Here is a 16,730-nt window from a genome sequence, read left to right on the forward strand (position 1 = left end):
AAGCACCAGCATTACTGGGCTGACAATAAAATATGATGAATGAGATCAAGAAGAATCGGATTTGATACGAATTCAATATTTGCCCATAACCTTTTAGAAAAGGAATAGGAAAGAAAGAGATGCCAAGGTGTTTCAGGTTCCACTACATAAAAGTAACAGAATCCGTCAATATCTAGAAACTGATGGAACTAATCCTGTGTAGGGAGAGACCCCCCTACAAGGACCTTCCTTCCGTAAGAAAAGTCTGAATTTGGGATGAATTGGAACTTTCCAAATGGATTTTCAAACAACCTTAGGAAGTGTTTGGTTCGGTTGTTATTCTCAAGAAATAGAGTCTACAGAATCTAGATTCTTACTCTCAAAGACTGGTTGGTTGTTTTTTGAGATGGATTTTCGGAAATCACGTGATTTTACATTTCAACGTGAAAATGAGTCCCACAAGAATTCATCTCAAGAGGTGAATTCCAAAAAGAAATTGACTTTTGAGGTACCCAATATATATATCGGAATTTTGGGTGATTCTCACCCTAATTCTCAAATTTCAATACCCTAATTCTAAAATCGCGATACTCCAAGGCGAAAGCAGACTCAGTCGATCACCATCGCCTTCAACCTGCTCTCTGCTATTTCTCTCTCTCTCTCTCTCTCTCTCTCTCTCTCTCTCTCTCTCTTAGCTCAGACCACCAATGTATATTTTTTGTTTCAAAAATTTATGTTTCTTTGTCCGATTTAGGTTTTCTAGTTATTCATTATAATTTTTGTTGTGTTTTTCTTCCAGGTGGATTAAGGTTGCCAGTGAAGAGCAAGGCATTTGGTTAAGACATCTTCCTGCTACTAGGGCATTTGGTAAGGTGAGTTTCTTATTCTCTTCTCTCTCTCTCTCTGTATCTTCCTTTTGTTTCATATATTAGAAAATTTCCAACACTTGTGATCTTAAAGCCTATGAGAAAGAACATCAGTGATCAATCCACCAGTTTCTATTACTACAATTCTTGGTAAATAAAGAATATCTAAGGAGAGAAAAAGAACAAAATTAAAGAATGGGTACTGTTAGATGCAATCCTGCAATGAAAGGAAGAAAGGATCAGATCTGTAACAGGTTTTTGAAGAATGAAAATCTGAAACAGATGAGAGATCTAGATACAGATACAAAGACTCATATCTTTGTATTTTTAAGGAAGAACAACACAGATCTATGGAGATTAAAGGATTAAAAAAAAAAGGGATGAACAGATAGGGGTAGTTGAGGATGGATGGGTGAGTCTCAAGTAGTTGCAAGTTGCAACTAACACCTTTACTAAATACAAACCAATCAAAAAGAGCAGATAATAAAAAAAATGATAGAAGAAGAATCAAGGTAAAGAAAGAGATTGGATTAAAAAGGGGGCAATGCAAAACAGAAAGTCTTTCACAGTTAGATTACCCCCTAATTAAGCAAACAATTATCCAGTGTGGTTCTTCTTGTGAGACAGTCGTCACCATTTTAGTTGTTTCTATGATAATTTCAGACCTAGAACAACCAATAATAACTGCTAGAAGAAGAGAGAGACAAAAGAGAAAGAGAGAAGAAGAGACTAGGGATATGAAGTGTTATAAAATTTCTGTGATGCACAACAATATTTTTATGTACCTCTTGTTGCTGTTGTTTTGTAAGTCCTGTACTGATCCCATTTTTGCTATAAAATCTTCAGTTGTCACCCAAAAAAAGAGGTATGATCCTCATAATATACTATATATGAAGTGTTAGTATTTTGCTAAATTAGGGGCTCTACTCCATCCTTTTTTTAAACTGCTTTCGCTTATTTCGCGTTTCATTCTTCAGATATCGTTCCACTACAAACTCTCAACCGATACCTCAGGGGGCTTTATACCTAAAAGTATAACTCTACTGGCTTGCTCTTTACTTCACAAATATAATGAAAGGAGAGAGGTGAAAAAAATAAAATGGAGCATATCATGTTTTGGCTCATTTCTGTCCACCAGCCTCAGTAGGCTCCACCACCTCTGCTTCTACAGTCTCTAGGTTTACTGCTCCATTCTGATCAGTTTACTGGCTTTGTATACCAATTGTCATTTTTAATCCCTTGTTGTGAAATATGTACATTCGTGTGCAGGACTATTCTCCTTTGTCAGACTTGGTGATTCTTTATAGTAACAAGGGAAAGCTTTTCATGCTCATGCTTGTCTTCCTTCCATATCTTCACTTACTATCTATTTGTTTGCAATTCTTATTTTTCCTTTTATTTTGCACAGGCCTTCACCTACTTGGATGAGGCCCATAGCATTGGAGCAGTTGGGAAAACAGGACAAGGTGTTTGTGAGCTCTTAGGAGTGGATACTGCAGATGTGGATATCATGTTGGGAACTTTTACAAAATCATTTGGGTCATGTGGTGGTTATATTGCAGGATCTAAGGTTCTCTCTTTTATGCATGCAGTACAAATTGAGCATTGTCACTGCCATTGCTTGGTTTATTCATTGTTAATATTTTGTTGAATAATGTCTGTTATGAACTTAGGTTGTGCATTCTGTACTCAGGCCATTTCTTGTCATTTTCAGGAGCTTATTCAATATCTGAAGTACACTTGCCCTGCCCATCTGTGTTCAATATTTGAAGTTCACTATTGCAGCATAAGAGGTGGTGTGAGGTGATGTATGATGAACCTTGTATTTTTAATTTCTTTGTATTAAGCATAAATATGAAGTCCATCCATTGTCTTGTTTTCATGTCCTAACAATCTCCTAACTGGTTGTTCTCCATCCGTATTTTGCAGGATAGTCTTCAATGCACATACACTTGGGTTCTGTGGCCACACTCACAGAGATGGGACCCAAGAGTTGACTGTCCCGACCATGTCATGGAATGCAATTGATGACCCCGGTTTTATTTTTGTTACTTTGGGAGGAACAAAACAGTGACTATTAGCCAATCCTCCCTTGCTAGAGAATCTCATGTAATTATGGCCTCTGAGTCTTTAATTTTTACAGTACTAACATCAAACAGCTAACATTTGTTGAATTGGGTAGACAGCAGTGCATCTCCTATCACTTTGTATTTTATTTGACTGGTTACTGTTGAAAAGTGTAATACAAGAACTAGATACTAATCTCTTGTACTATTTGATCGAAACTGAGTTCAGAGGGAAAATAAGGCAAGAGGTTTATAAGTGTTGTGAAACCGTCCATGCCTTAAAATGAAGGATCTATTTTTTCGACTTCTTTCATCAACAATTACCAGTTTATATCTGTGTGATTTTTTTTGTAACCCCTCCAAAGGATATTTCAGTACCTAATAATACACTGAAGCATCTGAAACTTATCATGACATTATCAGATAAATCTCTCCGCCCATAACCCTCCTGATCATGTTATTAGCTTCTCTAAACTGATGTGCAATGACTGCTCTTGTTAATCCCATATTGAAGAACAGTGGTCACACAGTATATTCATTAGATAACATATATCTGTTAGCAAATATTGTGGAACGATTCTGAACGTTTCCGAGCATTTCCAGCAGTGGCAGGTGTTGGTACTAGGATCACAGGGAGGCAAAAAAACACATCCAAGGAGCATTTCCAAACTGTATCTTTTAGAAACTTAGTACTCACAATTCATAGGTGACAGGTAACAGATGCCATGATAGATATTTTAGAAGTAGAATATGGAGTTTGTGGTGGATGAGAGAGCACTGAATATATGATCTTTTATCCAGTCCAGAATATGTGTTTTTCCCTATAGATTCAGATCCACTGATACGAGATCGGCCAGGAACAAGTCTCGACTCTCGACCCTCTAATTAAGAGATCATAAGACACCCACGATATAGAACTCTAATTAAGTTATCCCGGAAATAGAACCGTAGAAGCAGAGGCTATTAACGTACTGTTATGCTCCACCTCTAATTTAATTAGAGTTTAGAGTTATGCATAGAGCAAATTAGAAATGATAGAAGAGATCATAAGACACCCCCGATATAGAACACTAGTCCAGAATATGTGTTCTTCCCTGCTTCTACAGTCTCTAGGTTTACTGTATTTCCTGAACAAGTAAAGAAGTGTGGGAAGTGGGAAAAGAAGATGATAAGGGCATCAATATGTCTACCCTTGAATGCCTTGGAATTGTTAAACAAAATTTCATGCAATGGATTTTATTGTGTAATTGAATTTAATTGTCATGTGAATGCTATTGACGGAGACATTGAAACCAATTAGTTAAATAGGGCATTTGGGGCGTTTGTAGTGATTTACAAGATCATATTTTTTTATGTTTTAACTTTGAAGCTCTATTAGCTAGAAAGTGAGCAGCAGAGAGATTTGAATTTTAGCATCTGGCCATCAGTAACTGACACCACCAGGAGATGGAGATTGTCTCTTTTTTTTATTACTTGAGAATTAATGATGTGGCCAATATCCTTTTCACATGATCAACTATACACATGGTAGATTTAGGATGAATCTAACTATAACACACAGGGTAACCAAACAGTTATGTAGATAGATTCAGGATAAAGGATAAATCCAAGTCACAGACTCAGGGTAACCAAACGGTTATTCATATAGATTCAGAAGAATCCACCTGACAGACTCAGGGTAACCAAACAGTTTTTCAAAAAGAATCAAGACACAGAATCAGGGTAACCAAACAGTTATTTATGAAGAATCATGTTACAGAATCAGGGTAACCAAACAATTAAATTTCAAAATTACGAATCCACAGAACCTAATTTTAGAGAACCTGATCCAGAATCAGAATCTAATTCTTCAACACAACCGAACCAAACACTTCCTTATATTCTCCCCTGTTATTCCCTAATATTTCCAATTCCTCTCCCCTATTCAATTTCATTTCCCTAACCTAAGTATCCTATATGTTCTTTTCCTTCTCCCCTTCCTCCCCCCCACCCTTTTGCTTTCATGAAGAATTTATGGAAAGGTGAAAAATAACCCAAAATCTTGTTCCTAATTGCTGGTCCACAAAATTTTCTCCTTTACATTTGCATTAACACTGACCCTACAATTCTTAGCAGTTATATCTGCTGAAAGGTTTCAATAAGATTGGATCCATTTAAACCTGCTGTTTAACAAATATTTTCTATTTCTTCAGATAGATGATCTCTCTTCCTTTAATCTGATTCCGAACACACATCTAACACTAAAACAATGCAAATCTCATGGCAATCTAAGATTTCGGATCCAATAGATATCAAAATATTTTCAATCGAAAGAACAGGAAATGCACAAGAACAGAACAATTTTCTAACATTCGTAAGCAAAAAGAATGATCAAAGTAATCTATAGATTCATTAAATTAAATTCCCGACACACAATTTAAGTATCATAAAAAACAAAGAATAAAAAAGGAAAAGAAAAAAAATAGATAGATGCATGAATGACTAACCAGCACAGTTAAATGAGCAGCAAACAACAAGAAGAAACCTCCGTTAATCACAAACACTGGCACTGATGAAATCTAGGTCTCAAACGCGCAGACCTTGACGACAGGCTTGCATTTGACCGAAGAATTCACAATTGCAGACACAAAGCAAACATACAGAGAGAGAGAGAGAGACAGAGAGACAGAGAGAAAGAGAGAGAAGTACTACAGGAGTACAATTGCTTGCCTTGTTTTTTCAGAATCACAAATGGTTAACTCGACATTTTTCCGGAAAAGTGGCTAACCAGAAGAGCGAGGGAACCCCTGGCTTATTTATCAATGGATCCAGCTAACTCTTCAACACATCAAACTAAAACTAATGCCAACCACAAACCCAAAGCAAGAGCAAAAGAGAGAGAGAGAGAGAGAGAGAGAGAGCAGATAGCAGAGAGAACCATACCTCGGCCACTCGGGAGACTTGGATCGAGCTTCTCGTGCTTCAATCGGTGAATGGAAAACTGAAGATTAGGGCTTCTCGGGGGACTTTGTCTCTATCTCTACAAATGCAAACAATAATAACAGTAAGAACAACTCACAAACGATGAAGAGTCAGAGAGTGGAAAGAGGGACAGAGCGAAAAAGAGAGAGAAAGCAGAGAGCAGAGGGAACGAGAGAGAGAGCAGATAGCAGAGAGAACGAGAGAGAGAGAGAAAGAGGAGAGAGCACTGAGAAGTACCTTCCTCCTTCAGCCGTAGGGTTCTTCTTCGTTCACCTGGCGTGCTGGAGGTTGAAGGCGATGGGGTGCTGGAGGTAGAAAACGATAGGGTTCCTCTTCGTTGGAATATCACGATTTTGGAATTAGGGTAGAATTTAGGGGTGTCAATGGGTCGGTTCGGTCCGGTTTCGATTCGACTTTTTCGATTTTGGTGCGGTTTTTAGAGAAATCAAGACCAATCCAATAAGAACTTTTTGGTTTCTGTGCGGTTTGGTTTCTTGTCGGTTTCGATTTATGATAACGGATTGATATTGGTTTGGATTCGGTTCGATACTAGATTTTTTTAAACAAGTTAGGTTCGATCTGTGCCTATTTTTTTCTCTATCTCTTTTCAACTACATAAAATATCTCATTAGCCCCACACTTAAAAAGGAGATCAATGGAACAAGCATTGTTACAAATCAATTTCCTTATACTCATTGATTTGTAACAATTTATAGTACAACCATAAATTTACTCACTAATATTGAAATCAATTCAATGATTCATAACCTTGTACTCATTATTTTCTTATCGGTTTCATTCGGTTCGGTTTTCAATTTGTTATCGATCGGTCCGATGCGATCCGATTTTCAACCGGTCCCGCCATACCCCAGTCCAAAACCAATCCAATAAGGATCAATTCGGTTCAATCTCAAGCTTTTTGGGTTGGTTTCGGTCGGTCTTAACGGTTTGGGCTAGGTTTTGACACCCATAGGGTAGATTTAGGGTGAGAATCACCCAAATTTCTAATTTATATACTAGGTACATCAACAGTATATTTCTCTTTGGAATTCACCTCACCTAATGAGCTGAATTCTTGTCTGAGTCAATTTTACGTTGAAATGAAGAATCACCTGATTTTCGTAGAATCCAATTCACATTCAACCAAACGGTATTTTTTGGTAAGAATCATGAGTCCGTAGACTCAAATTCTTAAGACTTAGCGAACCAAACACTGCCTAAGATATTGATGGGAAGTACATGGAGGATTGTTGAGGTTAAAGAAGAGGAAGAGAGGAAGAGAGGAAGAGAAAAAGAAATCGATTGAAGTTAAATTCTACAAGGGACCTTGTTCTGGTCTGCCAAGCCTTCTGTTACAATGATTTTGCAATATCAATTTGTATACCAAAAACATGCAAACCTTGGATTAAATATACATTTACAAGGCGCTAGAGAGAGCATTTGTGTGGGAGCAAGAGCATGAGGGCTCCAAATTGAAATTTAATGTAAAGTTGGGCTCGGCCCTTGAGTTTATCTTTGCATACATATGCATGTGTGTGTATAATTTTAAGTTTCATAAAGCTTAAAATAAGATATAAGGAACAAGGAAGCACCTAACCCAGTACAGATTTTAAGCTTAGAGGTGTCCAAATAAATTAAGATATCTTCAAATGCATTCCCTAACCATGGGCTGTAAGTGTCTCTCTCAGGCACTTGAATTCAAGGACTTATTAAGTCCTTTAAACTAGCATAATGTGAATACAAAGATTGAGAACAAAGAGTGCCTCGGAGGATTATTTGGGTCACTAGGGGTTATGCAAGTGTGTAGTAAAACACTTGGGAGGCTACTACATCCTCTCTTAGGGTTTCTTGAAAACCTTCAAAGGGAGGAGAGAATATTATAATGCTAGCAAAGCTAAAAACATCAAACATTATCATACCTAAACCCCCCCCCCCCCAACCCCCAAAAAAATAAAAATGTCTTAGTGTGAGTGTGTGTAGGGGCAGCAAGGGGCGGGTGAGTGTGAGTGTGTGAGTGTGTGTAGGGGCATCATGATAGGGATGAGGTTGTCTCTACGGTTCCGGCTTAGATAGACTATTTTTTTCTGGGTTTTGGGAGAAACTAGATTCTGATTGTTTATAATCCTAATATTCTTCTTATATATGCCAATTTTTTTCAAATTATTTTCAGTGACCAAACCAAAATATATCCTGCAGCACAATTTCCACTATGACCCTACCAAAATCATGTAATTGTGTCATGAAATTTTGATACAAATTTAATTATTCAAGATGGAAGACAACACTAAACAAGTGTTCCAGCAAAAATGAAAGCAAGATAAGGAGATTGTTGTAGGAAAATCACATGAATAAGTTTATTTTAGTAGAAACAAGCCTTGGATTAAGTTACATATGTGTTGGGCCTTTGGTCCAAGGGGTTTTCATTGTAATAGACAACTAAGGGTAGGAGCTATGACTACGGAATTAGTCAAGTAGAATTAGTTTAATTTAAATATGGAATGGAATCAATTGTTACTATTTCCTATATATAACTTGGTTCATAAATTACACTCCACTTAATTATACTTGATTGTATATATCGGATTCTAGAACTTTAGGACTGTGTCTTCCCAACATCATGAATGTCAAGGTTTTGTGGCAAGGTCTCGTGGTTATTTGTAAATTCCAGGCTTCACTTGATGGGTCTTTAGCTCAAATTGGTAGAGCACTTGGAACATGAGCATGTTCCAAGGATGGTGGTTCGAATCCACCAAGGCCCTTTTTATTCAACTGTTCATTACATAGTTAGTTATGACAATAATCTGGACAATTTCAAGTGGTGTTTTCCATTATCTTTCTCTCTCTCACACATCAATTTCTTTCTTTGGGATATATGGATCACAAAATGATGTCATTGGCGTTGTTCAAAAGCTTAACTTCAATTAGAAGTAAGAATTAAGTGATTGTGATAGACTCTGTTCATATATTTTTTTATTTATGTTGGATTGCAAGGTAATGGCATCATATAGAAGTCATTGTTTTGTTTCAAATGGATCTGTTTCTGCCATTTCAATTCTACCATTGTTCACTGTAAGAGAACCCAGTTCACTGCACCCTGGCTTACCAACCAATCAAGAAAGCGATTAACAAACCCATCTGTGTGCACAGCACAATGGAACACATGGGTCACATACAAGGCTGACCAAGGATTAAGAAGGGGAAAAAGGTCCAACCTTATTCTTTCTCTGTTTATCAGATAAGGAACTTATCATCCATTTGTAACAGTTGTGAATTACTATTAGATAGAAATTTTGATCTCCCAAGTCTCTCATTGAGATTGAGAGCCTTTCAACTGAATGTCTTTGCCTTACAATTACTTGAACATCAGTCTGAGATCTTCCTCACCATAAAGGCATTTCAATTCAGCAAGATGGGATCATATTTGTTTCAACTTGTATAAATAAAGAACTACTACAAAAAGGAGAAGCCCTGGCATTGCATTATCCCCCACAAGAATGAAAATAAAAGTAAAATTAGACAAATTTAAGCACCTGGAAATCTTGTAGAGGAGCAGTTACAACCAGGGACTATAATCTGTTGGCTTGTTTTTGCAATTGAGATTTCCATATTATATATGTTTGCTTGTATAAGATGAAAAATCCAAGATGATATGGGAAAAGAAGATGTAAAAAACGGTTATTTAGATAGCTTCAGGATATATCCAAGTCACAGACTCAGGGTAACCAAAACGGTTATTCATATAGATTTAGAAGAATCCACCTGACAGACTCAGGGTAACCAAACAATCTTTCAGAAAGAACCAAGACACAAAATTAGGGTAACCAAACAGTTAAATTTCAAAATTACGAATCCACAATAACCTGATTTTAGAGAACCTGATCCAGAATTAGAATCTAATTCTTCAAAACAACCGAACCTCTTCAAAACAACCGAACCAAACACTTCCTTAACAATTTTAAAAGCCATGTGTGAGGCAACAGATGGAGGCTCGTTGAAGAAAGAAAGAGTTGGTATCCATTTATCCATCCAAATATTAATACTTTTCTCATCTCCTGCGCGCCAAAGATTTCACGAAGCATCGGAAGAATAGACGAATTTTTATTGCATGCGGTTCCCTGACCAGTGTAGTTCCCTAGTGCTTCTCACAAGAGGATGGTGGACCCCACCTGGGCAGAGTGTTCAATCAGATGTCCCGGGTGGGTCCCACCCCCCTCTTGTGAGAGGCACTAGGGAACCGCACCGGTCAGGGAACCGTAGACGATAACGATGATATTGTTCCACGTCCAAGATCCTCTAGGAAGAGGATGATTGCAAAAGAGCAGATATTGAGAGGGAAAATATTTTGTCCTTAAAATCTAAGCCTATAAATGATTGGGATTGTTGATGAGACGCCACCTTAATTTAAAGAGAAGGGTTTGGATTCTATTTTAGTTTTAAAGTTTGAATTAGAGTTCATTTCAGTTTTAGAGTTCAGTTATGAGTCCTTTATTTATCTTCTTTAAATACATAGTTGTACCCAACATAGAGATAGAATTCGAATGAAAGGAGGGCGGACCTTAGCACAACGACAAGATTGCTCCATTGCGACCTAGTGGTCACGGGTTCGAATCAAGAAAATTGTTTATTAATGTTCACTATGGTACCACATCCCTAGGGTCCACTATGCGGATGCATCCGTCGACGCACGAGATCCAAATTCCCCACCCCATGAAAGGTGGAAATCCCGCCCCCATGTTGCCAATGTGTGTATTCTCATTGGCCCCTGAATGCGCGCAGGGGCCACACTCCCCCCCCTCCCCAGCCAAAGAACGCCAACCCAAAAATAAATTATGAAAAACTATAGGCTATGTTTGGTTGCAAGGGAAATCAAAGGGAAGGGAAGTGAAAATTTTCAAACCTAAAAAAGAAATTTTGTAATCATTACCCCATGTGATTGTATAAACTACTTAAATTTCTTACCATATTTAGTAATGATACATTTTACATGTAATTTTTATTTTACTTTTTAAACCAAAGGGAAATGGATAGTAAAGTGGAATTAAATAACCAATTATGGAATGATTTGGAGTTAGTAATATAGTCACATAGAGAAATGATTACAAAAAATTATATTTTAAGTTTAAAAATTTCACTTCTCTTTTCTTTAATTCCCTTTGCAACCAAACGAAGCCATAGGAAGTGCCACTGGCACCTATATTAAGATTCAGCACATCGGATTGCCAATTGCATGGCACCACATGGTATCCCTAACTTAATCATCCTTTCTTTTCTTTATTAATGATACAATTTATTGAAAACGAATCTCATGAGGGAAGTAACAAGAAACAAGATAAAATTTAGATACTAAGATGTATTCGGCTGTGGCATCTCAAGTTCTGTTTAGGAAAAATGATATTGCATTCATGAAATACACCAACATCTTTATTGTTTCAACTCCTCAAGATACAGCAATTAGAAAAGGTAAAGCTCACAAGATCAATTCCCATACATATGCTTAAGTTCTTAAAGAGGTTGAATTATGTAGACACAGCTATCATGATCAAGGCTGCTTTATTTCTTAGATAATGAAACTAAAAGATAAAATTTTCCCATATATCAACTTGACATTGGTTTTGTGCATATATGCTGACAAGGAGATTGACCTAATCAAAAGATGCTTATGGAATTAGCAATATCTTCCCAATATGAATGCTGCTTTCCAAGAGCTGGTGAGCCTCTGCTGCTTCGGCCAATGGAAAGGACTTGTAAACAACAGGTTTTACCTTTCCTGCAGTAATTGCCGGCCAAACATTCTTCTCCACCTCACTCACAATCACTACTTTGTTTTCAAGGCTTCTGTTCCTCAAGCCCGCAGCTGCATGAATACGACTTCCATTAGCACTTGTACAACATACTATTTAAAACACGTTAAATGAATTGGATTTAACAGCATTAACCAGTTTCTCAATGTAAATGCGAAGATCAGATTCACCCCTTGCCCAAAACAGATAGTAAGTAGCTTGTAACGCAAATCCATGGTGCAATTCCCATACAACTACAAGGGAACAAACTCTAGGCCCCATAAGCCCCCACATACCCCCCATTCATGTTCATGCATGAAAAGTGAAAAGACACAGACACCTATTTATATTTCATGACTTGCTTGCCCACAAAATAATCATTTTGGGATTCTGATTGATCGACTTTAGAGACACACTACATCTGACTATCGACCACATAACCAAGGGAAGTAAGAAGATCCAAACATACATTGTACTGTAAGGCGTCTTGCGAGCAAGCTTGCAAGATTCACTTCTGTAACTGCTCCACCCATGAAGCCAATGATAAAAAGCCTACCATCAACACTTAAGCTGTCAAGGTTTCGCTGGAAGTAGGGACCCCCAACACTGTCCAGTATAACATCAACACCTGCCATTAGACATGTTAAGGCTTAAGTTTCACTCAGCAAGCAGGAGTGAGACCATCACAAATCTTGCAATTGTCCAGGAATTGCAAGGTTTTCAAGCAAGATAACCATCAGTAGCAGTATTTCATTAAGCCTGTGGTTTGAAATTGAAGTAGGAATTAAGACATCAAAGCAAGAGCCAGACCTTTCCCTCTTGTTTCTTCCTTCACCCGTGCAGCAAAATCTTCAGTCTTATAATTGATGCAGACATCGGCTCCAAGATCCTTGCAGAAAGCCAATTTCTCCTCACTCCCTAGTAGAGAAAAAACATTTTAACGATATGAGAATAATGGATAATGTAGATACTGCACACACGAGTTCTAAGGTTCAGTACTGTTGGACCTGCAGTGACAAATACCCTCACTCCTTGGTGTTTAGCTATCTGAATTGCAAATGTGCCGATTCCACTAGATGCACCGTGAATCTGAAAATAGTTTAATTTGTCCTCAGTTCATATATAATTTTTGCTGGTAAATGAAGTAGGCAAATGTTACAAATCTGATCAGTTGGACTTAATTACATTCAATTTTAAGTCCCCAATAGATTATACGGGTCATGAGCTAATCATTCAGGGGTTTTCTATTGTAATGGGCCGCTTCTAAGCCCGAGTATGAAGGGAGTATGTCCTATACAAGATTAGGTGTTAGCTTCTAGTTTTTATTTTCTGTTTTCAGAAGGTTTAGAGTCCTTAGATCGGATCACTGGATTGAGTCCATATTGAGTTACTATTTTGGGTTGTTTCTATTCTGTTAAAGAACTGTTTATCCAATTCTAGAAATTCTAGAAGCTCTAGAAAGTATATTCAGATTCCCTGGTTCTAAAGTTCAGAAAGTTAGGGACATTTCTAATTTATGAGTTGTACTAAGAATAGAAAGTTTAGGGGTTAGTTTTATAAATTAGTGGTATGATATACAATGCAGTGGATTTTGGAAGTAATGAATGAGAATTGTGGAGTTCCTGGTGTGCAATTCAATGGAGCTTGTGTGAGCTTCTTGTGGTTAAAATCCCAGGGTCATTGCCTGGTTGAGTTGTTTTTTCACGGCTGCTGTTCCTACTTTCATATATTTTATTTTAATCTTATTCCAGTCATTAAAAATGTCATTCAATAGTAATTTATGTTGCCTGTGATTGCTTGTTTTGAAGTTTGGTTTTAGACCTCAGTTCATATGTATTCTTCTCCATTCACTTCAGATCTGTTCTGCCATTTCCTGTTAACCTCCTGCTGCTTAATTCCATTGAAATCTGTGTCCAGACTTTGTTTTATACCAATCCAGAGCTCATACCCTGTTCTGGCTGACACCCTCATCTAGGCCAATCACACCCTTATGACTTCTGAGGTTTCTTTCAGATTCCAGTCACTGATTGGTCCTAACCACAGGGCTGCTCGACCTTGAAATCAGCCCAGCTTACCCCTGGTTATTGAGATACTAACAATCTCCTATTCTGCACTGGTTTCTGTTAAAATCCCTTACAGACCTGATCGTGCCTTCCTGAAGTTGAGAGAAATTTTCCATATTCCGTCCACTCACAGGTCTGAGCCCAAGGGTGACTCGATCCAAGTTTTAACCTTCTCTGATTTCTGGATGCTTAGATATCAGAAATCTATTAAATCTGTCTTGTGCTACCCTTGTTGTATTCCCTAAGATGGGCAAATGGAGATATTTTCCAGATTTATATGAAATAAAATAAGTGATCCCTGCTCAGTATTTTCCAGCTTTGCGGGGCAAAACAATTCAATTTCACTAGATATGCAACCATGAAAAGGTCTTTCCACATCTTCTCTCTCTCTCATATGAATAAATGAATGAAAATTACCTCTTTTTACACCATCATATATATAGATATAACATGCCCAGAAAAAAATTGATATGAGGATGTACCAGGAATGTTTCCCCTGCAGACAGGCGACTCATCATAAAAACAGTTGACCAGACAGTACAAGCCACCTCAGGAAAGGCAGCAGCATCCTTCAAAGAAATGCCTGGTGGAACAGGAAGAACTTGTCCAGCAGGTACAGCTACTTTTTCGGCATAGCCCCCTCCGCCAAGAAGAGCACACACCTGAACAATATATTTCAAGAATCATCACATGGCCAAGATGGTGAAGGCAGTTGGCATTTTAGTAACATAGATGTTGGGTACAGAAGAGGGGACCAGACTGAGGACTTCAAGATTGAATTGTTTTGCTATTTTTGATCACATATCCAGGTTACAGGAAACACATTAATAGTAGTAAACTATGCTTCTTCTCCCATTTGGGAAGAGTGGGGGAGGAAGGGAAAGCACATTAAAATGTAGGCCATACACGCCCCCCCCCCCCCCCAACCAAAAAAAAAAAGGCCACAACCCCTTGGGAATTGGCATGTTAAATAATCTGCTTACCTCAATTGCATGATCCTAGGACTACATCTTCTATCGAAAACTTAAATATTTGTGAAATAGTAGGTTCGAAAACTAATTATGGGAGCCATTAGCAGTAATCCAACAAACAGAACAACGTAGCTCTTCAATGAAGAGATGGACAATAAGTATAGACAGACCCAATAAGGGGACTTCAAGCGCAGAGTAGTACGACGACATCTCCTCCTTTTCTTCTAAACTTATTAATATTAAAGGTCAAGTTGGCTTAACCCGATAAAGAGAATAAGAACAAATGCAGGATAAACTGATCAAAATATAAGAACAAGCATCATAATTTGAAGTAAAATAATAATTGGAAATTTATTTACAACAGAATAAAATAAGTAAGTATGAGACAGAAAACAGAAGCCGATGTTTCTGAGTGTTGTTCTAACTCTATTAACATAGACAAACAGTTCTGAACGAATTAAAAAACCTGATCACCGATTTTCCAGCGGGTGACGTTTTTCCCGACAGCTTCGACGATTCCGGAACACTCAAGGCCTGGATAAGGACTTGCTCCTTTCGGAGGAGGATGCGATCCTTTCCTTTGAATGGTGTCAGCTCTGTTTACTGCAGTTGCCTCGATCTTAATCAAGACTTCGTCGTCTTCGATTTTAGGATTTTCGACTTCTTGCAGCTGAAGTACTTCCGGACCGCCAAAGCTTGTTATTACCACGGCTTTCATTGTCACCAGATTATATCGCCGGCGAACAGTACAAGCTTTCCACCCAAAACTTTGTCCGGCGACTGCTGCAATTAAATTTTAGATTAGGCCAAATAAACAAGGGAAATCTTAGTTTTTGAACCGTCAGATTCAGACTCCGCTCAACTGCTTCATCGTAATGTGACGTAAATGCCCTTATCGTTCCAATCTAATGGACGAAATGCTCGGTTGTACATGCCTACATTCTTACTAAATCACTACCCCAGAAAGCATGCTACATTTGCATCAAAGAAAAAAAAAAGAAGCATGCTACACGCCTTTTGTTAATCTGTGCAAAGATCGCTGCCTGGTGGCATGGCCCTTGCACCAGTGCAGCCCAATGAAAGCCATGCAAGGGCATCAATATGGATGAAATTTTTTTATTTCATGGGTGTAGGATGGTAATTTTGTGTGTTTCTGTATTCTCTGAGTCTATCTCTCTCCTACCACAAAGACAGAAGAGAGCAGACGCATTGAAGGTTATGGAATACTAAAAACACTCGTTGATTCAGAATGATCTGAACACATAGCTCCAAGTCAAAGGGTAGAAATTGGAGAATGCTTGGCATACAAGTTGATAGTTGATTAATGCTCGGCCACTTTCAATCAGAGCTCAATTAGAGCAAGCACAAAGAGAAAGTGTAACTCGAGGATCGTAGATTCGACCGACATATACAACTTCAAGACCAATGTCGGTTTCTCCATCTCAGTACAGTCACTATAGTTAGAGGTGACCATGGTACCATATAGATATTGACATGACAGATGATCGGCGTTGCCCTTCATTCCTAACAAGGAAGCCCCAAGTGACGAGTTTGAGGAGTCGACACATTACCAAAGTACCTTCCCATGTTAGAGGTCCCAGAAGGCTCAAGAACCACAATGTATCATACCAGGGCAAGGATAGGTGCTCCTGGACACAGAGTTCATTTTTCCTTATTTATTTATTTATTATTTGGTATCTATATTCTATACCCCTCATTTTCCAAACATTGTTCTATTTTTTTTTTAAATAAATTCAAATGCAACTTTAAGTATATTTATGTAATTTAAATGTTTTTGCACCCTCAACCACATTATTGAATGGGAATAATTTTTGCCAATTATTTTTTGAAAAACAACTGATTAGAGGTATCACCTATTTTAGCTATTTTTATAATAGTTCTTGTAACTTAAAAACCAACTAGGGAAAAAGATCTCTACTTGCTGGTGTTTCCTATGCCCTCTTACAGGACAAAGTGAAAGGGCGCCACTGGACCCTAGGTAGATACCCAGGTGTGCTCATCCATTCTTGTGTAGAGACCATGC

The 16,730-nt window shown here is 37.9% G+C and overlaps 1 protein-coding gene across 2 annotated transcripts; it reads right to left on the bottom strand.

The window, feature by feature from the left end:
* Positions 1 to 11,248: 11,248 nt before the first annotated feature.
* On the bottom strand, positions 11,249 to 15,485 carry LOC122639798 (quinone oxidoreductase PIG3-like). 2 transcript variants are annotated; one of them, XM_043832773.1, is made up of 6 exons: positions 15,153 to 15,485; positions 14,198 to 14,377; positions 12,660 to 12,741; positions 12,463 to 12,570; positions 12,122 to 12,280; positions 11,249 to 11,726 (listed from the first exon to the last, which is right to left on the bottom strand). In XM_043832773.1, exons 1-6 carry the CDS (start codon positions 15,402 to 15,404, stop codon positions 11,530 to 11,532), a joined length of 978 nt encoding a protein of 325 aa, XP_043688708.1. In that variant the 5' UTR covers positions 15,405 to 15,485; the 3' UTR covers positions 11,249 to 11,529. The 2 variants fall into 2 exon arrangements, with proteins under 2 accessions (XP_043688708.1, XP_043688709.1); XM_043832774.1 differs by lacking the exon at positions 15,153 to 15,485 and adding an exon at positions 14,569 to 14,624.
* Positions 15,486 to 16,730: the final 1,245 nt, after the last annotated feature.

The sequence above is a fragment of the Telopea speciosissima genome, chromosome 9 (genome assembly GCF_018873765.1).
Source record: "Telopea speciosissima isolate NSW1024214 ecotype Mountain lineage chromosome 9, Tspe_v1, whole genome shotgun sequence".
NCBI lineage: Eukaryota > Viridiplantae > Streptophyta > Magnoliopsida > Proteales > Proteaceae > Telopea > Telopea speciosissima.

What these genes read in the sequence shown, in the direction of transcription:
- LOC122639798 (XM_043832773.1), bottom strand. Translation starts at nt 15,404, where the DNA reads ATGAAAGCCGTGGTAATAACAAGCTTTGGCGGTCCGGAAGTACTTCAG. An exon ending in CTGCAGGGGAAACATTCCTG is followed by an intron (nt 12,742 to 14,197) that starts GTACATCCTCAT and finishes AACTATTTTCAG; the next exon opens with ATTCACGGTGCATCTAGTGG. An exon ending in AAGACGCCTTACAGTACAAT is followed by an intron (nt 11,727 to 12,121) that starts GTATGTTTGGAT and finishes GTATTCATGCAG; the next exon opens with CTGCGGGCTTGAGGAACAGA.